Source organism: Heloderma suspectum, chromosome 16, assembly GCF_057233095.1.
Source record: "Heloderma suspectum isolate Gila_16-S chromosome 16, 16-S_ref, whole genome shotgun sequence".
In the NCBI taxonomy this organism is placed as follows: Eukaryota; Metazoa; Chordata; class Lepidosauria; order Squamata; family Helodermatidae; genus Heloderma; species Heloderma suspectum.
Genome location: NC_139473.1, coordinates 8,362,558 through 8,386,229, shown reverse-complemented (window position 1 = coordinate 8,386,229; position 23,672 = coordinate 8,362,558). Strand labels below are relative to the sequence as shown.

Below are 23,672 nucleotides of genomic sequence, written 5' to 3'. Positions count from 1 at the left end.
CGCTGCTCTAGTTCTGCATTAGTCTGGCCACATTTGGATCACTGCATCCAGTTTAAGGCACCATATTTTAAGAAGGATGATGTGTTGGGCCATTGGCCATGCTGGCTGGGGATTATGGGAGTTGTAGTCCAACAATCTGGAGAGCACCAGGTTGGGAAAGGCTGTTCTAGAAGCTCTTATGCTGCTGCATCCCTCTTTCCCTCAGGCCGAGTATGTCTGGTCTCCACCTCATGAAGCAAGGCCGGGACAGGAAGAAAGTAGACCTTCAGAGGGATTTCACAGTTGCATCCCCGGCAGAGTTCGTCACTCGTTTTGGAGGAGACAAAGTTATTGAGAAGGTGAGTTGCAATTTCTCTCTTTAAAAAATAACATAAAATTATTTTGCCCCTGAGGGACTGCTATTCCGAGGAATAATGTGCATGTACAAGGAATTTCTATTCAGTTATCGTAGCTAATCCCTGCCTTCAGAGTTGCTTTTGGACCAGATATGCACCATATTAAACCTGGAACGCCCTCCCTTCAGAGTCGCGACTGGTTCCCACTCTCTGTGTGTTCAGAAGGGGGTGAAGACACACATGTAAGAGGACCTTTTCCTTTGCCACCCCTTAGTTGTGGAATGAACCGCCGGTTGAAATGCGCCTGCTGACCTCGTTGAAGGTTTTTAAGACACTATTATTCTGCAAGGCCTTCCCTTTTGAGAACTCTTGTTCCTTCTGCTGACTTTTGTATACTGTTTTTAAGCAGCGTTGTTTTAAGCTGTGTTTTATTGCCGGAATTTTTTTAAAAAAGTTTTTAGTTCAAAGTTGTTTTCAGTTATATGTTGTTGGTATATATTGCCCGTATGTTTATATGTAAATGGTTTTTAAACTTTGTATATTGTATTTTAATGGTTTATCTTTTGTAAACCGCCCAGAGAGCTTTGGCTATGGGGCAGTATAGAAATATAATAAATAAAATAAAAATAAATATAGGGCAGCTTCCTGAGTTCCAGGGAAAGGAGAGGATCCTGTATCAGCCCATGTCAGAGTCACGATCTTCCCAGTTGTAGGTGATCAGCAATATCTGTGACAGCTTTGCTGATCGTGGAAGCTGCAGCGAGGCAGAGGAAGCATAGGAACCACTGCCCGTAACTACTCCTTCCTCAGCCAGCTGGTTTTCTCTGGGAGTCTTACTTGTGGCAACCTTCTCACCCTAGTGTTGGATGAGGGTCCCAATCCACAGATCCTTATGCGGACAGCAGTGGGATGCATCTGTGTGCCTGGCGAAGAGCCGGTTGCCAATCATTTCACGGCCTTGGAAGAGTTTAGGTTTTTGGAAAGGTGGCGGGGGTGATGCGTGGGAAATGTGTAAGAAACTTGGGCCAGCATGAATGCTTGGAATGTTTTCTCCTCCTTGTTTTGACCCGCCTAGGTCCTGATTGCCAACAATGGAATCGCAGCAGTGAAATGCATGCGGTCCATCCGGCGCTGGTCGTATGAGATGTTTCGGAACGAGCGCGCCATCCGCTTTGTGGTCATGGTGACACCTGAAGACTTGAAGGCCAATGCAGGTGAGTCTCGAAAGACTGTCTTTGGCTTCCCCTTTGTCTAGCTGATGTCTTTTGTGGCGATCAAGTGCCAGACTGTGGCCAATGAAAGGACCACGAGCAGCATTCTCCCTGCAGGTTGAAAGCTAGCGCCACAAGGAGAAGGCTAGGTTAAATCCCTTGAGTCCATGGGAAATAACATGTTGGCGATAGAGGGGTGTCGCTTTTTAGCCTGATTTTCAGCATGCAATCCCCCTCCACTTGTAATCTGAAGTGCTGCAGTCCTGGAAGGAGCACGGGCTGCAAAATACTAAAGTGACGTTTCATCATCAAGTGTGTGGTAGCATAATTTTAAGGACTATTGTATGCATAATCTTTGAATTCATGCCTAATAGTCAGATGAACTCCAGACTGTGGAGACCTTGGCATATGCGAAGCCCTTTTTTGCTCCTTAGGGAAGCTCAGGGTAAACGCAAGTCCCACTCAGTTTAGTGGGTCTACTGTTAAGTAGGATTTATGTTGCATTTTACCCTCAGTTTCCCATTGTAGCCTTGGGTTCTGTTTGCTTTTCCATTCTCTGCTTCAGCCTGAATTCCTTCCACTTTCGGGCCTTATGTATGCTCTAGGAAGTGTGTGCACACTTGAGAGGAACTTGACTTTAGTGTCTAAGTGGACTGATGATAGTAGAATTGGAATGGACCAAAACGCTAACCCTATATCCATGGAGTGAGGAGGACAGAAGCCATCAGCACCGCCCTGATCAAATCTAGCGGTATGATCCAAGGAGCAGTGTCTTGCAAGCAAGAGGTGTTGCTAGGCCTTAAAAGGTTCAGGGCCCAGGCCCATAACACACGTATCTGCATAAATTTGCCTGTGTTGGTTTATTTATTTTTCCTCTTCCCTCCCCATTCCTTTTTCCTTGTGTGTTGTGACTTTTCAGATCCTAAGACTGTAGGCAGGGACTGTCTTGTTGAATTGATTATATGTAAGCTGCTCTGGGTGTCTTTTTGGCTGAGGAGTGGCAGAAAAATATTTCAAATAAACAAAAAATCTGCACATGTAGCAATTATTAGGATTTATTTAGGGTGCAATCCTATGGCTGCTAGTCAGTGGCTAGATGGCCATAGGATAGGTCGGTTCCCTGAGAACCAACCTCCACCCTCTCCTGCACTGCCTCATAGGCAGTGCGGATTGCCCCATGCTCCGCGTGCGTAAGAGGAGTGCGGAGCTGCAAAAATGGGGCGTTCCTGAGGGCAGGCCGGGCCGGACGGAACTGCCGTTCTGACACGTCCTATGTGTCATCCGGCGTCTACCCCCCGCCCCGCTCTGACTTCCCTCAGCTAGACAGCTGAAATCGGCTGTCTAGCTGCGAATGCAGGGCAGCTGAAGCACGGAGGGGACAATCCCCTCCGTGCTGCTCCTGCCCTGCATTGGAAGGCGGTCCCCTCTGAGTTCAGAGGCGGCTGCCCATTCCGATAGGATTGTGCCCTCCGATTTCTTGTGAAATTGCCCCCTGGAATCCCACAGAGTTGCCCGCCCCTGGTATACACCCCCCTTCCTGCTGTCTACCTCCAAACATCCAAAAAGAAAAAATAACTAAAAATGCTTTGTAGCAAATACAATAGTGATGTTTAAATAGAAAATTATAATTTGCAAACACAGACAATTTAAGGGAAGGAAAATAAAAAGGAACAAAAGCTTCTACTAGAAGCTTACTGGCTTCTAATAGAGCATAGTTTATGTGAACTTCAAAATAATAATTAAAAGAGACAAACCTGCACAGATGCTTCTTTACAATAGGCTCAGCACCTGAGTTCTGACATGACTTTGTTTAATTGTGTTATTCTAATAGCTGGATGAGGAAAAGGTTTCAGTTTTGGGGAGGAACACCGAAAGCATTTAGCAGTTGAACAGAGCCTCCAAAGGAGAAGGATTAAGGAGGCCATGTTTATTGATAAGCTGAAACCTGCTATTGATGTAAAGGATGAGATGAAACAAGCCATGAAGTTAATTAATGCAGCTTAATTGGCTGTTGAATACTGTCGCTGATTGTTAATCCATGTACCTTCACTGAGGGTTGGCCTGTTCCTGATTGGTTCTGGCTCAGCTTATAAGTGGTACTGCAGCGTACTTTTATTTGTGACTGAAGCTGGTGTTTTATACTGAAACATTTCAAACATTTTAAAATCTGTTTTTTAAATTTTTTTTTAATCTATACATTTTAAATTTTAATTCTGTAAATGTATAAACTGGATGCGCTGCTGGTGGTCATTTGTTTTGTTTTGGAGTGCTGTATCATGTGCAGCACATTGCTTGCATACCAGTGAAAGCATATATATTTCTATTTCTGCTGCACACAAATGCAGTTAACTTTGCTCAGAATCATTGGGCTCCACATTTTCTGGAGCCATTCCCCAGGGCAGGGCCAGCGAACTTCTGGGGGTCGGGGGGACGCATTGCCACCCTGGAACCCACCAGGCAGAGCACCTTGGATAGCTCGTTTAGAGTTCTGTCTGGTTCTGACTGAAACCCAGAGCGGATGCACTGCCCCACTGACATCAGCGCCACCAGCCTCCACTGGTTTGTGTGCTGAAATTGCAAGCGAACAGCACGCATCTGATTTGCCAGCAGACTCACACTCCTGGGAGGCTTTGGGGAGAATGAAGTTCCTAGGGGGAACACAAAACAAACCGATAATTGAGTGTATTTTAAAACTTGAGGGTCTGATCCATTCTATAAATGTTGTTACACAAGTTGTTTTTTTTTAATTGGGTTTGGAAGTTTTTAAAGCTGTAGTCAGCTGAACGCACAATCTAAATCTTTTTTTAATGCCTTTTTCACATTTCAGAATACATCAAGATGGCCGATCATTATGTCCCAGTACCCGGTGGTCCAAATAACAACAACTATGCAAATGTGGAACTGATTCTGGATATTGCGAAACGGATTCCTGTGCAGGTGAGGGAGGAGGAAAAGCTGGAACTTAGAAAAGAAAGCATGAGGGGATTAATTAATTAAGGGCCCAATCCTATGCATGTTTAGACAGAAACATGTCCTACAACTCCCAGCATTCCCCAGCCACCCATGCTGGTTGGGGAATGGATATTTCGGATTCTTGGATCTGAGGCTGGAGACAGTGCTCTGACCTCAGAGCCAGGAAACCAAGCTCTCCATGCAAGATCTGAACTATCCCTAGCCATCCCCAGCCTCCTTCCCTCCCTCGCCCGAAACCCTCCACTAGACAGGCGAAAATGCCTGCCTAACTAAAAGGCAGAGCGGGAGGTACATCGCACTGGATACACATAAGCCTCCGAGTTTGGAGGCTTATGCGTACCTGGGGCGGAACTGATCCAATTGCACCTTAAATATTTCAGTTAAATTGCCATTCCTGTTATCCATTTAACATCACCCCTACTGATGAGGGCAAAAGCTGAAATGTTTAGCTCTAAATATATATATTTTAGTCACTCTGTTGTTAGTCTATCTTTTTTATATACACAGTGTAAACCACCCAGAGAACCTTTGTTATTGAGCAGTATAAATTATTTTAGATAAACACAATATCGTAAGTAAGCAAAATAAAACACTTTGCAAACGATAAATTGCCAAAAAGTACCTTTTGTCAAATAGCTATACGCTTCTTTTTTTACTGCTCCTATGCCACTCTCTGATTCTCCCCTTCCCCATTCTTCCTCCTCCAGTTATTAGTCTTTGACCCCTTATTCTCCTTCTGGGTCCTAACCATTTGTATAGATCATAGTCCCCTCTGGATGGGGACTGTCTGACTTCTATGTTCTGCAAAGGACCCTACATTTGACTGTCATGAAATAAATGAGGACTCACAAAGGTTTGCTGCTGCTGTTTGCTTGTTTGCTTGACATATACATAGATGAAACAATGACACGTCACTTTTCTCCTTTTCCAGGCAGTATGGGCTGGTTGGGGCCACGCCTCTGAGAATCCCAAGTTACCAGAGCTCCTCCACAAAAATGGAATTGCCTTCATGGGTAAGGAAGCCAAACAGTTTTTGAAGGGAACAGCGGGAAGTCTTGAGGGGAGTCAACATCTCTGTAACAGGGCTGGCGAACCTGTGGTTGTGCAGATAGACTCCAACACCCATCAGCCCCAGCCCTCAAGGCCATTGATGGGAGTCAGAGTCCAACAGGTTCAGCACCCCTGCTCTGTAAGTTGTAGAGGAAATATCTCTATTGGAGGCCTCCATGCCATCATTCAGTGTTCATAGACTCCAGTAATAATAAGAACATAGTATATTACACAAGAAGAGGCCTGCATCCTGTTTCCCACAGGGGCCAGCCTGATTTAAATTTAGAAACATCTTTAAAAAATAAATATCAGGAGAGGCAGGGAGTAGGGAAGGTGCCAAGAGAGGTGTTCAGGGGCACTACACTGAAGACCCCAGGGTTAGAACTTCCCAACATGTTTCAGAAAAAGAGCAACCCTTTTCTTTATCAAAGGTTTGTACTTGACCTCCTTAGTACATTTACTTTTTAGTATGTAATTGTGTGGTTTTTAAAGAGCCAGTGTGGTGTAGCAGTTAGAGTCTTGGAGTGGGACTCAGGAGATCCAGGTTCTAGTCCCTACTTGGCCATGAAGCTCACTGGGTGACTTTGGACCAGCTACTGTCTCTTAGCCTAACCCACCACACAGGGTTATTGTAAGGATAAAATGGAGAGGAGGAGGATCATGTCAGCTGCCTTGGGTTCCTTGCAAAAGGAAAAAAGGCTGGATAAAAATGTAAAATTTAGTATAAATAAAGAAATAGAATACTGGATTTGTTGTTCATTTTTGATGTTGCGTACACCGTCTTAGAATCCTGTGGAGGAAGGCCAGTTTATAAATATCATCATCGATTAGTAGTTAAATAAATAATAGTTAATCATTAAAATAATAACAGTTAAATTAACTAATTACTAATAGTTCATTGTTAAAATAATAATTAATAACAATTTATTCTTGTTATCATCATCAGTTAGGAAAAAATGCTCATGCTGCAGTTCGCCAAAGCAGACTCTTTGTTGTGCCCTGCCCTCCCTGCACTTCTTATTAAGGAGGAAAAGTACAAACAAATTAACCTTTAATAAAGAAATGCGTGTGTGTGTATGTGTTTTGAAATGTATTGGGAGCTACCGATCTAAGCAGTGGCCTTTTGGTTCCTTGGGGGAAGCCAAATCACCAGAAGGCGAAATAGAATCCTGTGATTTTTGTTGTTGTTCGTTCTTACATATGTTTCCCATGTGGTGGAATACGGGTGCCATCGAGGTGAAACAAGTGGTTTGTTTTGGATGGTGGAAAGTCAGCCTTCGATGTCGAGGTTTTGTTACTGAAACTTGCTGAGCTTTTGATTTTGGTCTCCCCTGGGGGCCTTTTCTTCTTTGTCTTTTGCAGGTCCACCAAGCCAAGCGATGTGGGCACTCGGAGATAAAATTGCCTCGTCGATCGTGGCTCAGACTGCAGGCATCCCCACGCTTCCATGGAGCGGCAGTGGTAAGAGCTGTGCAAGGTCTCACTAAGCCGTAAGCCAGTGGGAGCAATTCATAATTGTGCATTTAGTAGTTGCAAGGTGCTTTTACGAACATCATATGAATGTAATGCATCAATCCTATAATATATCACTTGGAGTGATCGACCTTCCCATGTCCCTGCTTCTTCACCAGCCGTTACTGGTGTCCCAATCTTGGCTCTTGTATTTCCTAACAATATTGCACCAGCGTTCATGTAAACCAGGGGTGTTCAACCTCAGGCCTGTGGGACAAATCCAGCCCACTTGGACACCCAATCTGGCCTGCTGGGGAAAAGGGCAGCACTTCCTTCCCATTGCCCCACCCCGATTGCTTGGTGCTTTCCCAGGTTTCGTGCAGTTTTTTCCCCATTCTAAAAAGTTGAAATGCCTCTCCTAAAGCTTAGTTACTGGCAGTAACTATTCTATGACTCTGTGATTCTATGACTCTTAAGTACAACACACTGGCATTTTTGCTTCTTTGGCCCTGCCCCCTTTGACTTTGGCCTACCCAACTCTGGAATGTGGCAACCCGGGAGCTCCTCCAAAATTGAATTCGGCCTCCAGCAGATGGAGGTTCAGCCCCCCTTGCTGTAAACGGTGTACACAAATCCATACCGCTGTGTATGGGGAAAATATGGCAGCCATTATGGATGGCGGGAGTTTTGGAGTGGGAGGAAGGAAGCAAACACTCCAAGTTCCTCGCTTTTTGCCCTTGAATGCAAATGAGATAACCAGGCAAAATGGGGTCCAGCTCTTGATTTACACAGACGGGGTTACAGCTATCTGCTTTTCCTTCTACATAGGCATTTATGGCAAGGCCATACCCACCCAGAGAACTTTGGTTATTGGGTGGTATAGAAATGTAATAAATAAATACCTCAGTCATGTGAATGAGCCCTCCCCCCAGGGTTACTTGCCCATGATAATTTGTATATGCCTTCCTGTGCATGTTAGTCATTTTGTGGCCTACGTGAAAAGAACATCATCGTCTCTGGTCACTTGGAGGGTAATTCTGACTCTCCACAGGTAACTAGGCAAATGGCTGTGTTAAGTCTGATCTGTCCTTTGTTGTTACTTCCCAGTTAGATCCATTTCGACACATCACATTTGTGTACATAATCTGATCCACCAACTGCACAGCTAGCAAATCCCGTTGTTGGCCTAGTTGCATTCAACTACAATCAATCTCTTGGCTTTTGATGCAAAGATTCTCTAGTGTAACTTCCACATTCTTTTCCTAAATGTGTTCTTTTCTGCTTCCCAAACATCCTTGCAGGATTACTTGCTGTCCTTCCAGCTAGTGGTTGCTAATTAGTTATGGCTGGATGTCTTCCAGAGTCAGCAGCTTCTGAGAAGACTACAGTCTCTTTTCTTCCATTCAAGTGTTCAGTGTTAACCCATTTACGTGATCCTACAAGTCCGTAGCTGAACATTGTGATTGTTATTTCAAAATCAGCACATGAACTTAAGGTCTTCTCATCTCTGCAGATCCTGGCCCCATGCTCCTCTCTGGTTATTCTTCCTTCCAATTTTCCCCACTCTCCCGTCTGATATTCCCCGCCTTTTCCTGTCCCCCTAATTTCCCCTGGAGTTCTTTCAGCTCATCTGTCTCTCTGTATGAGTCACTGCTCTGGCCTTGCCTCCTTTCTAATTAGTCTCCTCTGGCGGCAGTAATTCTCAGTTCAATCACTCCTGTTGTAGAGGTGCAGTACCATTACTCGCCTACGGGGGAGGCCCTGCTTTGTGACCCTGCATGAGTCACTGCTCTAGACTTATTTACTTAAATATGTGTGAGCCACCTTTCTGGAAGAGGTCCACCCAAGGCGGCAAACAAAATCCTAGAATTAAAAAACAATAATACAGTAATATAACAGTAAAATAAAACTTTAACATTATTTTTTTTAATAGCCAGAATATAAAACATTCCCAGAGCCACATCAGTAAAACCCATCCATTAAAAGCTTGTTTGAAACAGGCGGCTTTTCGAAGCCTTGTAAACTGCAACTTGAGGGATCAGGAACTCCTGCAGAAACACAATGGAGTATTTCCTCTGGCAGTTACTTAGAATAGTTCGTACTTGTTCTAAAAGTTAACTTTTGGGGTGTCAGAGTGGAATTCTCCACTTTTAATTTTTGGGCAGAGGGGAATTGTATCGTGACTATCAGAAGTTTGGGCAGCACAGCTGTAACCACTAGGGTCTGGTGGCTGCCCTTGGAGGCATCTCCTTTTCAAGGCAATAGTAATTGACCAACACATTCCAGGCTTATTGGAGGCCCCCGTTCTGTGAAAGTCTTCATTTTGCTTCTGGCTGCCTGCAGATAGAGCCAACAAGAACAACAACAATAATAAATGTCACTGACTTCAGCTGCAAGTTTCACATTTTGGTCACACAATGTGGGTGACAAAGTTCAGATTCCAGTGACGCAATTTGGATTTGGATTGGACTCAAATTTTTGAAATCTGTAATGACAGTTTTGCAACAAATTAGGGGTGAGTCAAAAAGGATAGGGGACATATTGCGAAACACCCCCCCCCCCCAAATGGGCCTGCTCCCATTTTGGCAATAATTCAGTGAAGCCTGTGAAATGGAGTAAACATATCCACTGATTTAGATATGAGGCATTGTGCTTACTCTGGTTTGGCTTTGTGAGGTCATCACGCAGCCAAATCGGATTGGCTGTGTAATGACACGCCAGCATTGCACTGCCTGTGTGAACCTGAATTGGCTGGAGCAGCCTAAGAAAGAACCCCTCTCCCTGCTTTTTAAATGCTGCTGATACAAATTGGAGGAAGAAACAGCCGTGATCAGGTTGTTGTTGTTCAGTTGTTAAGTCGTGTCCAACTCTTTGTGACCCCATGGACCAGAGCACGCCAGGCCTTCCTGTCCTCCGCTCTCTCCCGGAGTGTGCTCAAGTTCATATTCATTGCATCGGTGATGCTATCTAGCCATCTCATCCTCTGCCGTTTGGCCTTGATAAAATTTATGAGCCAAAAATTCATTGCAGCACAGTGATGAATGTTTTAGAAAATATTAAGTATTTTCAGACACTTTGGAAAAGGTTACCTCTCATCCAAGCCAGAAATTTCAGAAAGCAATGAGAAATAAAAATAATGGAGGCATCTAATAAGGTGTGTTTAAATGTACATTTGATTATATTGGGTTGTTGTTTTTTAATGCCCAATTTTTTTGTAATGCATTTTTTGTTTAATGATTGTCCTAATTTTATTTTACTTCATTTATTACATTTCTATATCTCCCGATAGCCAAAGCTCTCTGGGTGATTCACAAAAATTAAAACCCTGAAGTACAGCAAGATAAAAGATTATATGATACATTGTTGTTTATTCGTTCAGTCGCTTCCGACTCTTCGTGACTTCATGGACCAGCTCACGCCAGAGCATCCTGTTGTTCGTCTCCACCCCCACCTCCCCCAAGGTCGAGTCTGTCACCTCCAGAATGTCACCCATCCATCTTGCCCTTGGTCGGCCCCTCTCCCTTTTGCCTTCCACTTTCCCTAGCATCAGCATCTTCTCCAGGGTATCCTGTCTTCTCATGATGTGGCGAAAGTACTTCAGTTTTGCCTTTCATATCATTCCCTCAAGTGAGCAGTCTGGCTTTATTTCCTGGACTATGGACTGGTTTGATCTTCTTGCAGGCCAAGGCACTCTCAGAATTTTCCTCCAGCACCACAGTTCAAAAGCATCTATCTTCCTTTGCTCAGCCTTCCTTATGGTTCAGCTCTCGCAGCCATAGGTTACTATGGGGAATACCATTGCTTTAACTATGCAGACCTTTGTTGTCAGTGTGATGTCTCTGCTCTTCACTATTTTATCAAGATTTGTCATTGCTCTCCTCCCAAGAAGTAAACGTCTTCTGATTTCCTGGCTGCAGTCAGTGTGTGCAGTAATCTTTGCGCCTAGAAAGACAAAGTCTGTCACTGCCTCCACGTTTTCTCCTTCTATTTGCCAGTTATCAATCAAGCTGGTTGCCATAATCTTGGTTTTTTTGAGGTTGAACTGCAACCCAGCTTTTGCACTTTCTTCTTTCACCTTCGTCATGAGGTTCCTCAGCTCCTCCTCGCTTTCAGCCATCAAAGTGGTATCATCTGCATATTGGAGATTGTTAATGTTTCTTCCAGCGATTTTAACTCCAGCCTTGGCTTCATCAAGCCCAGCACGTCGCATGATGTGTTCTGCATACAGGTTGAATAGGTAGGGTGAGAGTATACAACCCTGCTGTACTCCTTTCCCAATCTTAAAGCAGTCCGTTGATCCATGGTCTGTTCTTACCGTTGCTACTTGGTCATTATACAGATTCCTCAGGAGGCAAACAAGATGACTTGGTACCCCATACCACCAAGAACTTGCCACAATTTGTTATGATCCACACAGTCAAAGGCTTTAGAATAGTCAATAAAACAGAAATAGATGTTTTTCTGAAACTCCCTGGCTTTCTCCATTATCCAGCGGATATTGGCAATTTGGTCTCTAGTTCCTCTGCCTTTTCTAAACCCAGCTTGTACATCTGGCAATTCTCGTTCCATGAATTGCTGGAGTCTACCTTGCAAGATCTTGAGCATTACCTTACTGGCATGTGAAATAAATGCCACCGTTCGATAGTTTGAACATTCTTTGGTGCTTCCCTTTTTTGGTATGGGGATATAAGTTGATCTTTTCCAATCTGTTGGCCATTCTTGTGTTTCCACATTTGCTGGCATATGGCATGCATCACCTTGGCAGCATCATCTTGCAAGATTTTAAACACTTCAGCTGGGATACCGTCATCTCCTGCTGCCTTGTTATTAGCAATGCTTCTTAAGGTCCATTCAACCTCACTCTTCAGGATGTCTGGCTCTAGCTCACTAACCACACCGTCAAATCTATCCCCGATACTATTATCCTTCCTATACAGATCTTCCGTATATTCTTGCCACCTTTTCTTGATCTCTTCTGCTTCTGTTAGGTCCTTGCCATCTTTGTTTTTGATCATACCCATTTTTGCCTGGAATTTACCTCCGATGTTTCTAATTTTCTGGAAGAGGTCTCTTGTCCTTCCTATTCTGTTATCTTCTTCCGCTTCCGCGCATTGCTTGTTTAAAAATAATTCCTTATCTCTTCTGACTAACCTCTGGAATTTTGCATTTAATTGGGCATATCTCCCCCTATCACTGTTGCCTTTTGCTTTCCTTCTTTCTTGGGCTGCTTCCAGTGTCTCAGCAGACAGCCATCTTGCCTTCTTGGTTTTCTTTTTCTTTGGGACGCTTTTTGTTGCCGCCTCCTGAACAATGTTGCGAACTTCTGTCCATAGTTCTTCCGGGACCCTATCTACTAAATCTAGTCCCTTAAATCTATTCTTCACCTCCACTGCATATTCATGAGGAATATTAGTGAGCTCATATCTAACTGATCTGTGGGTCTTCCCTGTTCTCTTTAGTCTGATTCTAAACTGTGCAATAAGAAGTTCGTGATCTGAACTACAATTAGCTCCAGGTCTTGTTTTTACCAGCTGCATAGATGTCCGCCACCTTTGGCTACAAAGGATGTAGTCAGTCTGATTTTGGTGTCTACCGTCTGGTGAAGTCCATGTATAAAGTCATCTCTTAGGTTGTTGGAAGAGAGTGTTTGTTATGCACAGTGAGTTGTCTTGGCAAAATTCTATCAGCCTTTGTCCTGCTTCATTTTGTTCTCCCAGACCATGCTTGCCTGTAATTCCAGGTGTCGTTTGACTCCCCACCGTAGCATTCCAGTCTCCTATAATGAAAATAACATCTTTTTTTGGCGTACTATCCAGTAGGTGCTGCAGATCCTCATAGAACTGATCTACTGCTTTTTCAGCATCTGTGGTTGGGGCGTATATTTGGATCACTGTGATGTTAAATGGCTTACCCTGAATTTGAATTGAGATCATTCTGTCATTTTTGGATTGTATCCAAGCACTGCTTTAGCCACTTTATTATTAATTATGAAGGCTACTCCATTTCTTCTGTGGTCCTCTTGTCCACAGTAGTAGGGTCATTTGATGTGAAGTGGCCCATTCCAGTCCATTTCAGTTCACTGACACCCAAAATGTCTATATTTAATCTTGACATCTCCCCAATAACCACATCCAATTTGCCCTGGCTCATAGATCTTACATTCCAGGTTCCTGTGGTGTGTTGATCTTTAGAACATCGGATTCGTCGTTCACCACCAGCACCATCGGCTGCTAGCCGTCCTTCTGGCTTTGAGCTAGCTGCGTCATCACATCTGGGGCTAGTTGAACTTATCCACTGTTCCTCCCCAGTAGCATTTTGACCATCTTCTGACCTGGGAGTCCCACCTTCTGATGGTATACCGACATAGCTCTGGTTGTACTGATCCATTTAGTTTTCATGGCAAGAAGACTGGGGTGGGTTGTCGTTTCCTTCCCCAGGGATCATATTTAGTCTGACCTCTCTGCCATGACCTTCCCGTCTTGGGTGTCCCTTCATGGTTTAGCTCATGACGTCATGAAACATACAAAAACCGAATACAGTTTGAAACAGCTGAAAAATGCTTGTTCTCAATGTCAGTCTGTTTGGGATGTTGGAGTAGAATTCTCCAATTTTAGGGAGAAGTGGGGGTCGGGGGAGTGTACCTTGACTATCAAAGTGTTTGGATATTTTATTACAGGTGAATGGGAGTTTTTTCTTTATATGGTCTAATCCTCTACCCAGACCTCATCTGGAGCATGTTGTCCAGTCCTGAATGCCACACTCAGTGGTGTAGTGGTCATTTCTAAATTGCAGGCGCTCACATGAGAGTCCCTATGGTCACACCTCCCACTCAGGAGAGTCCAAAAATTCAGGGCAGCTGTGTTGATTCCTTCCAACAAACCAGTCCTAACAGTTTTCATCTCCTCCAGAAGCAGGTCCTTTGTAAAGCTAATGGGTTCTTAATTGCCCATTCAAGACCAAGCCCACCCCCAAATACTTCGCATTATAACAGGGAACAATATATATTGTTGCTGGGAAAATCCATTTCTCCCCCAGCTACTGTGAGGATTGCAGCTAAGCTCAGAGGTCACAGGGAAGTCTGTGGGGGGTGGCAGGTGATGTCAGCGTCCCTGCTATTAAACAGTGCTGGCGCTGCATCCCTGTGAGCCCTGTCTCCACAACACCACTGGTCACACTTCAAGAAGGATATAGACAATTTCGAATGGGTTCAGAGAAGGGCAGTGAAGATGGTTTGGGTAAGGAAAACATGTCTTAAGAGGAATGGTTGAAGGAACTGAGAATGTTTAGCCTGGAGAAGATGGGATTAAGGGGAGACACAATAGTCCTTTTCAAATAGCTGAAGGATTGTTGCATAGAAGAAGACATTGACTTGGTTTGCCCATAACAACAACCCAGGGTATGGGTTGAGTATGGGTTGTCATTGAATCATGGGTTGTCGATGAATCGTGGGTTGTCGTTACATGTGAACCCTGTGCTGTGGTTTAACTATGGGTTGTTAACCACGAACAACTGAGAAAGAGAACCCATGGTTTTTGTGTGTGAATGCTGGGTTGATCATGGTTAACAACAAGATGAGAGTTGTAGTCCAACACATTCAGAAGGCTCCAGGTTGGGGAAGGCTGATCTATGAAATTCCCAGTACTCCAAAAAGTGTAGTGCTGGGATACCTTGAAGGACATCTCTTGGAAAAAGGCCTGGAATGGATAACTAGCTCGTTCACCTGGATTTATTTGTTATGGAAGTAGCTGCAGCCACCAATTCTGTATGTGTGAGAAGAAAGGATTTTGACGAATGCATTTTTTGACCCAACTTGTATATTTATAAATGAGCTAAGAAAGGAACATCAACAAACAAGGTTGTAGAAAAGTTACTTTCATGTTGCTTTTCAGTGATCATGTTCAACTGGGTGTTCTGGTTTTACTTCTCTAATGTTTATTTTTGGTTAAAAAGAATAAAAATAAAAACAAAACAAGAGTATAGGAAGCTCTGTTGTGTGAGATCTGGACGTAATTTGAGGTGATGTGAATATTGTTTTTTGCTTCAGGTCTGCAAGTGAATTGGCAAGAGAGCGACTTCCAAAAGCGCATCTTGAATGTTCCCCAGGAGTTGTACGAGAAGGGCTGCGTGACAGATGTGGATGATGGGCTGCGGGTAGGCGTTGTGGTCCAGAGACCTGTGGAGCCATTAATTCATTCATTGCCTGCAGGCTTACAGTCTAATAAGACACGACACAAAAGGAAAAAGTGATGGGGAGGGAAGCGGAAAAATGAAGATGTCTTTCAGCAGGACTGGTGGAATGGCCCTGCTTCCCCTGTCAATGTGTCAAGTTTTATGCATGTGGTTAATTTGAGACCAAGATTCTTGGGGCATCAGAATTGGGGGGCTGCACGTTCTCTATAACAGGTAGGCAGCTTTGGGACTTATGGGATCCACTTCGTTTTGAGCTTTTTTACTAAAACCCTGAGGCCTGCCAACCAGAGCCAGGTGCAAAATAGGGGAGGGCAATGGAGTCGTTTACCCGCTGCACCCGTGAGACATACATTGTTTATACAAATACAAAACTATATCTGAATTATTATAGATTGGAGATCCTTACACAAAACTCTCGAAGTGGCCAGTAGAGCTACAAAAACACCTGGTCAGAGGCAACCAATTAATACTCTCATTTTACAGATGAGGAACACTGAGGTGAAGAGATAGTCAATTAGCACAAAGCCAGCCATGGCAGAGAATTTTTTTTTTTAATTTTAGCTTCCAATTTTACTTGCTTCTGTTAGACAATTGGAAGTCAAAAACCTTGCCCATCTGCTACAAATTACCCAGATAGCAGCCAGAGAAACCTGATCTACCTGCTGCCTGCCCCTGGCTTATAAAGTGGGGAGAGATGTAAAGAAGAGTGGGTGGAGATCTGAACCTTTTTGGTGCCTGCACATTCCTCCCTAAAATCACTTTCTTCCCCTGCCCATCGCAGCAGAGTTCTGTAACCAGAAATAACCCCTGCTTGAGAGAAAAATAGCTGGGAAGAAGCAATTTTGAGGAGGAAAATACAGGTGAAGAAAGGGCCTCATTCTGCTCCTCCTAGGCACCCATGCTGTGCATTACATTGTCTGTCTTCCCACCCCACAAATGTCAGGGATTCAGCTCTTTCCTGAGCAACGTGTGGTAAAGAGCATTTGCCGTTTGTTTTATTTATTTACACACGCATGCGTGCACACACACACACACACACACACACAGGTTGGTGTAAAGCAGCATAACAGCAAAGCAAAAAGGAGGCTCTCGATCCACCATGGATGCAGTCAGTCTTAAGGTAAAATATACAAGAAAGATAGAAAGACGAACAACAGAGTATTTAAAATATATTTTAAGCCAAATGGTTTGGTTTCTGCCCTGATTTCAGCTACTGTTGAGGGTGGAAGCCAGAATGTTTAGCTTAAAATATATTTTTTAATACCCTGTTGCTAGTCTTTCTATCTTTCTCTCTCTCTCTCTCTCTCTCTCTCTCTCTCACACACACACACACACACACACACACAGAGAGAGAGAGAGAGAGAGAGAGAGAGAGAGAGAGAATATATAGTATATAACAAGATACACGGAGAGAGAAGCGGGGAGATACACAGCTGTAATAACTAGATTCAAGGCATTCTTGCAATGACTAGATTCAAGTTATTGATGGAATGTGCTGCCACAATATGGCTTTTGGCTTAGATGACTTTACAAAGGGATTAGACAAGTTCATTGGAAGGAGGGGTTTAACTGTTGCTATTGGAACTCACTCTTCTGGGATCTCCAGAAGGCCATGCCCCTTCCCCTGGCCACACCCTGTTTCCCCTTCTGATCATTGTTGGTTTCCTGACTCTTGTGCTGTTTCCTCCCAATTCTAAAAGGTTGAAACACCTCTCCTAAGGCTGAGTTACTGGCAGTAAGCGCTTGAAGCGACAATATCCTGATATTTTGGCCCTGCCCCTTTTGCCTCTGGCCACGCCTGCCACTGGAATGTGGCCCCCAAGAGCTTCTCTGAAATGGAATTTCAGAGAATCCGAAATGGAATTTGGCCCTTGGGCTGAAAGAGGTTCTTAACCCCCGGGTTAAATGGTATTTACCTCTGAATAGTTACTGGACCTGACTATTAGTGGACCTTGGGGTTAGTGGGCCTCAGGGCCACAATGGTGGAGCCCTGTTGCCCTCATGTCCTGCTTTGGGACTTTTCATAGGCATCTGGTTGGCCACTGTGGGTCACATGAGGCTGGACTAGATGGACCTTTGATCAGATTTAGAAGGGCCGTTCTTAGGTTCAGAGAGACTCCTGAGAAATAATCTCATGTGGTCTGAAATGGGGGTGGAGTTCCCTCCTTTAAATGCAGCCTTCGCCTAAAGCCCTGAATGGCTCAGTCCAGCCCCACTAAGGAAGCACCTCCCCCCAGAAGAAGCTCTCATGCCCTTGGATCGGCTGACAAATTGCCTCAGGCCTCTAAACTTCATGCATTTGTCACTCTTTTCGTGCTCAGGCAGCCGAAGAAGTTGGTTACCCCGTAATGATCAAAGCTTCTGAAGGAGGGGGAGGAAAAGGAATCAGGAAAGTAAACCACGCTGATGACTTCCCCAATCTCTTTAGACAGGTATGTCTCTGTTAATGCTTCTGTCTGTGGTTTGAAAAAATGGTAGCTTGCACTCTGCATGCTTCAATAGTAGTAGCAATGATAATAATAATGATAATATATTAATAATAATGATAATACTGTCATAATATTAATTATAATTAATAATAATAACAGTATCATATTTATTAATACTATTTAGTAATAATAATAAAAACAAATTTAAAAAAATCTCCTTCAAGAAAAAAGCCAAATGCTTTGCTCTGTAGAAATGATGCAGATATTTGCAAATGTACGTGATGGCTCTCCCCGCCCCGTTTGCATTTCTCTGTTTCCCATAATTGTATTCTGTTTATGCTAATTATGGGGAGAGCTGTGGAGGACACAGAAGATCGTGATCTTCTGATCACTGGAAATTTTATATGTGCCACCATAGAAAAAGAACCATAGCTTGGTGGTATAGCCCGTGCTTTGTATGCAGAAGGCCTGGGGTTCACTCCCCGGCAGGAGTGGTGGGCATCTTTTTCACATCGCAGACCCTCCCTGCAGGCTGCATCTCCCCCCACTGTGTGGAAGTGAATAAAGTAGTAATTAAAAATGGCATCCGTAGTGGCTACGGAGCACCAAAAGGGTCACCTTGTTTGCAAGCTAATTTTGATTCTTTTGGTGCTCTGTAGAAGCTACGCATGCCATTTTAACAGTTTTGGGTGGCTGACGGGGACCGCATATTGCCCACCCTTGAACTAAGAGGAGCTCAGGTAGCAGGTGATGGGAAATACCTCTGCCTGAGAGCTTGGAGACCTGCTGCCAGGCACAGTTGATACTGTGACAGATGGAGCAATGATTTTTTGGTATGAGGCAGCTTTCCCCAAGCTGGTGCCTTCCAAATGCATGGGACTGTAACTCCCATAATTCCCAGCTAGCATGGCCACTGCTGGCTGGGAATTATGGGAGTAGCAGTCCAATGAATCTGGAAGACACCAGCTTGGGGAAGGTTGCGGTTAGGCAGATGCATACGTTCACTCCTTTAGCTTCTGAAACTCACGAAGTATTGCCCATCTGTTTTGAAACATATCTTAGTTACCATAAGGACTAGAAACATGTTTTTACCCATACAAAAGCTGAAATGCTCAGCCAGCTGAACTCCTTCTCCTTCTCCTCCTCCTTCTTCCTTCTTTTCCTTCTCCCCTTCCTTCCTTCCTTCTTCTTCTCCCCTTCCTTCTTCCTTCTCCTTCTCCCCTTCTTCCCTTCCTCCTCCTCCTCCTCCTCCTCCTCCTCCTCCTCCTGCTTAAAATCACAGAGTACACAGTCCTGTCTGCATTACTTTTGGCTTGTTCATCTTCTGCAGGACCACCTGATGTGTCTACCTTGTGCTGCTCTGGAAACATCGGAACCGCCAGATCACATGGGAGGATCCCCCAATTTGGTTCCTACCACACTGGCATTGCACCCCCCAAGAATCAGGGCAAAGCTGGCATGGAAAGGGGTGACCCCAATGTGCAATGTTGTGGCTGCTTCCCACATGTTGTGGAACTTCTGATGTTACTAGAGTAGTATTGGGAAGTCACACCTTGCTGCAGCCTAAGAGAGCAATCAAATGCTCTCCAGGATGCAGTAAACCTTTTGATCTCGTCCTTGATCTGATTCAGAGGGGGTGGCTGGGTCCAGACAGCAGAATAATCCACACTCAAAGGTTGAATATGGGTTGAGTGTGGATTGTCATTGAACTGTGGGTTGTTGTTGAACCGTGGGTTATCGTGTTGTCTGAACCCAGCCGCGCTAACACATCATAGTTTGTTAGCGCAGCTGGGTTCAGACAAATTATAGCCCACGTTTCAGCAACAAGCCATGATTCAACGACAACCCACATTCAACCTATACTCAACCCTTGAGTGTGGGTTACTGTGTTGCCTGGATCCAGTTGTTTCTTGCCATGTGAAAGTAATGGGCTTGAAAAGTAATCTTCTCTTGGTGGCTTTTGCCACACCAATGCACAAGAACACACATGCTAAGAAATACAAAACACAAAGGCAGTTATGTTAGCTATAAGAAAAAATCCATATAGTGTAATACCTTTATTCGGCTAACTCGAAGAGCACCAAAAAAAGTCTGCAAACCTTTGAGATCTCCAGATCTCTTCATCAGACTGGATATTGTAATCGGCCAGAGACTGAAGATGATATGGAGGAGGAGGGGTTTGAAGCCATTCAAATGGATGGTTTCAGGGTCCACTAGGATGAGTGGGAAGAAGAAAGTAGCAGACTTTTGTTGATCCTTCATTTCTAAAATTATAAAATCCGGCTGTTAATTCAAAACTCACTCCATTCTGGGCAAACTAGACTTGGTTGGTGGAAAACAGAAGTAGAGATCGATTAGGTAGTCTTTATAGTAACAAGGCTGGAGATAAATTTAGATGTTATTCTATGTAAAAAAAAAAAAAAAAAAGAGCCAGAGAGGACTGACTGGGTTTGTACCTGGCGGTGTGTGTTCGATTCTCAGGTTCAAGCTGAAGTGCCAGGATCCCCCATCTTCGTCATGCGCCTTGCCAAACAATCCCGCCACTTGGAAGTCCAGATCCTCGCAGACCAGTATGGCAATGCCATCTCCCTCTTTGGCCGTGACTGTTCGGTGCAGCGCCGGCACCAGAAGATCATTGAGGAGGCTCCAGCATCAATTGCTACTTTGGTGGTCTTCGAACACATGGAACAGGTGGGTGGGGATTCTGCACTCCACAGGCTCTTGGCTTCTTTAAGCGAAGTATCTGGAATCTGCTTCTTATTTCAGTGGCAAAACAGTCAGTAAGACCTTCCCTCAGGGCGATTGGTCATTGTTGTAATCAGATAGCAACACACAGACTGGGTTCACACAACATGATAACCCACAGTCAAAGGCTGAGTATGGATTGAGTGTGGGTTGTTGTTGAACTGTGGGTTGTGTTGTCTGAACCATCCATGCTAATAAACCATGGTTTGTGAACCACAAACAACCCATGAAGAAAACCCATGGTTTGTTGTTGGGTTGTGAACTGTGGGTTGTTTCTCTAATCTCAGTGTTGCCACTGGAAAAAACTCAGTCTCTTGTGCCTGATGGTGGACGGGACAGGAAGCAGGGCCTACGCAACTGAGCTTAACAGCCGGACAGTTTCATATGGGCATATGTACAGAAACCAAAGAAACCTGTGTTGGCCTTAAGAAAAATCACAAAATCCATGTAGTGTACTAGTCTGTTAGGCCAAGTTAAAGATAAAAAAATGTGCAAGCTTTCAAGGGAGGGTGCTGTTGCACTTATGTCCTGCTTCTGGGTTCTCCATGGGCAGCTGGTTGGCCACTGTGTGAATAGAATGCTGGACTAGATTTACCCTTGGTCTGATCCAGCAGGGCTGTTCTTGTGTTCTTCTTCACTCGGCGCAGAGTTAAACTGTGGAATTTGTCACCACAAGATGTAGTGATGGCCAGCAATTTGGATGACTTTAAAAGGGATCACACAAATTTCTGGAGAAGGCTACCAATGGCTACTAGTCCTGATGGCTATATGCTATTTCAGTATCAGAGGCAGTCTGCCTACGTATACCAATTGTTGGGGAATTTGGGCGGGAGGGTGCTGTTGCACTTGTGTCCTGCTTGTGGGCTCCCGGTCAACAGCTGGTTGGCCACTGAATGAACAGAATGCTGGACTAGATGGACCCTTGGTCTGATCCAGCAGGCTCTTCTGATGTTCTTACATTCTTTTGTTCTTATCTCCAGCTCTCTTCATCAGGCAAGATGTTACCTAAAATGGAGGGCGGGGAGGGGAGTGGGGAATAGGAAAAGGGAAAAAGGCTGACTGTATGTTATAGTCAGGATGCCTGCATGGTCAGAATCTTAAGATGATATGAAGAAGGAAGGGTTGGTAGGCATTCAAATTGCACTCTGACAGGTGATGTGATGGTTTCAGGGCCCACTAGGACCAGTGGGAAGAAGAAAGTAGCAGGAAATTGTTGATCCTCCATTTTTGAAAATATAAAATTTAACTCAAAACTGTCTCCATCCTGGTGAACCAGATAGGTTTCTTGGATGGCCTGCAGCTTTTGTCGTTGCCTCAAAACAAATCCTAAAACTAAATTTTGATTTGATCCTTTCTCTTTTCTTTTTTTAAGTGTGCGGTGAAGCTCGCCAAGATGGTGGGCTATGTGAGTGCCGGTACGGTAGAATACCTTTACAGCCAAGATGGCAGCTTCTACTTCTTGGAGCTCAACCCTCGCCTCCAGGTGGAGCATCCCTGCACGGAGATGGTGGCTGATGTCAACTTGCCGTCAGCTCAGCTCCAGGTGAGTCAGGTTTCCAGAGGATGCAACAAGTTGTGAAGCGTGAGGCCGTCAGTGAAACTTTAGCACGAATAACTGGTTTGGCTACAGCCTTGGAGAAGCTCATCTGACCTGATCCCAGTGTTGTAAGAAGTGAATCATGTCCCACTGTTGCACCTGGGCCAAGATCAAAGTGCTGATAAGGAGAAGGAAACTGAGAGATTTGGCTTTCTGAACACTAGTGTTATACAGTGTGGCTTAAGGGTTGCTCCCTGGTTCTTTGGAAATGCAGGTGTGTGTTTCCAAGTTCTGGACTGTGTGTTGCTGTTGTTTAGGAGGCTGTCCCTATTAAAAAAGAAGGAATTTGTTTACGGGCATCCTGGTTGAGAAGGTATTTATTGTATTAGTTTTCACATCATTTATTTTGTTCATTCATTTATATCCCGCCCTTTTAATACACAAGGCGGCTGACATAAAATCTGTATATTGCAAAACAAAACACAAATATAAAAATAGAACCTGACCAATCAGAAACAAACTAGTTGACCAGCAGCAGTTAAAAACAAACAGCAGATCCAAAGGAGCATCAGTGTTTGTACTAACAGCAAAAAAAAAATCAGAGCAAAATTTGTTGTTCTGTGGGATGAACCTGATGCTTTAAGGTCCACACTGTACTGTTTACTTACTTCTTTATTTTCCAGTTATTTGTATTTTTAATGTGATTCCTTTGGCTGGTGCAGTAAATCTGCAATGATGAACAGCAATGTTAAAACAACAGTGAAATGCACAATAAATAGGCTCCATTAAATAAAACTGTCTTTGGAATTTACCTAAAAGCCGGCAGTGAGATGGTGGTGGGACCTGAAAGAGAAGTGTTCCTTTTCTTTTTCTGGAAGAAAAGGTTCCTGGAAGGCTTATAGAGGAGACTGTGAATGTGTTTCATGAAATATTCTGGCTCCAACCCATTTATATTTATTTACTTGTTACATTTATATTCTGCCTTTCCTCCAAGCAACCCAAGCATACATGATCCTCCTCTCCATTTTATCCTCACAACAACCCTGTGAGCTAGGTTAGGCTGAGAGTCAGTGACTGCCCCTATGTCACCCAGTGAGCTTCATGGCCGAGTGGAGACTAGAACCTGGGTCCCCCCTGTCTTAGTCCAACACTGTAACCACTATGCCACACTGGCTTAAATAGTCAAAACAAGCAACTTGAATTAACTTGCTTGATTATCTAGACCCATTTCAGTCTGGGTTCCATTCTGGTTACGGGACTGAATCAGCCTTGGTCTCCCTGATGGATGACCTTTATCGAGAGAGGGATATGGGGAGTGTGACCCTGTTAATTCTCCTCGATCTCTCATCGGCTTTTGATACCATCGACCATGGTATCCTCCTGGATCGACTCCGTGGGATGGGTACTGGAGGCACTGTGTTACAATGGTTCCGATCCTACCTACGGGGCCGATTTCAGAGAGTAACATTGGGTGACTATTCCTCGGCCCCTTTGAGCTATGTGGTGCCTCAGGGTACCATCTTGTCCCCAATGTTGTTTAACATCTATATGAAGCCGTTGGGAGCGGTCATTAGGGGATTTGGAGCTAAATGCCATCAGTATGCTGATGACATGCAGCTCTATTTCCCTGTGACATCTGAATCAGGAGAGGCTGTGCAAGGCCTGAATCAGTGCCTAGACTCAGTAATGGGCTGGCTGAGGGCCAATAAACTGAAGCTGAATCCTGGCAAGATGGAAGCCCTGTGGGTGA

The 23,672-nt window shown here is 44.3% G+C and overlaps 1 protein-coding gene across 3 annotated transcripts in view; it reads left to right on the top strand.

Moving 5' to 3' along the window:
- The window catches only part of ACACA (acetyl-CoA carboxylase alpha), a 264,931-nt gene that overhangs the window by 64,707 nt on the left and 176,552 nt on the right, over positions 1–23,672 (top strand). For all 3 annotated transcript variants that reach the window (XM_084822406.1, XM_084822405.1, XM_084822407.1), the window contains 9 exons: positions 206–338; positions 1,411–1,549; positions 4,374–4,483; positions 5,451–5,532; positions 6,932–7,030; positions 15,066–15,172; positions 17,533–17,643; positions 20,122–20,331; positions 21,758–21,928. In XM_084822406.1, coding sequence (XP_084678532.1) covers positions 206–338; positions 1,411–1,549; positions 4,374–4,483; positions 5,451–5,532; positions 6,932–7,030; positions 15,066–15,172; positions 17,533–17,643; positions 20,122–20,331; positions 21,758–21,928 — 1,162 coding nt within the window. The remainder of the gene's footprint in view (positions 1–205; positions 339–1,410; positions 1,550–4,373; positions 4,484–5,450; positions 5,533–6,931; positions 7,031–15,065; positions 15,173–17,532; positions 17,644–20,121; positions 20,332–21,757; positions 21,929–23,672) is intronic.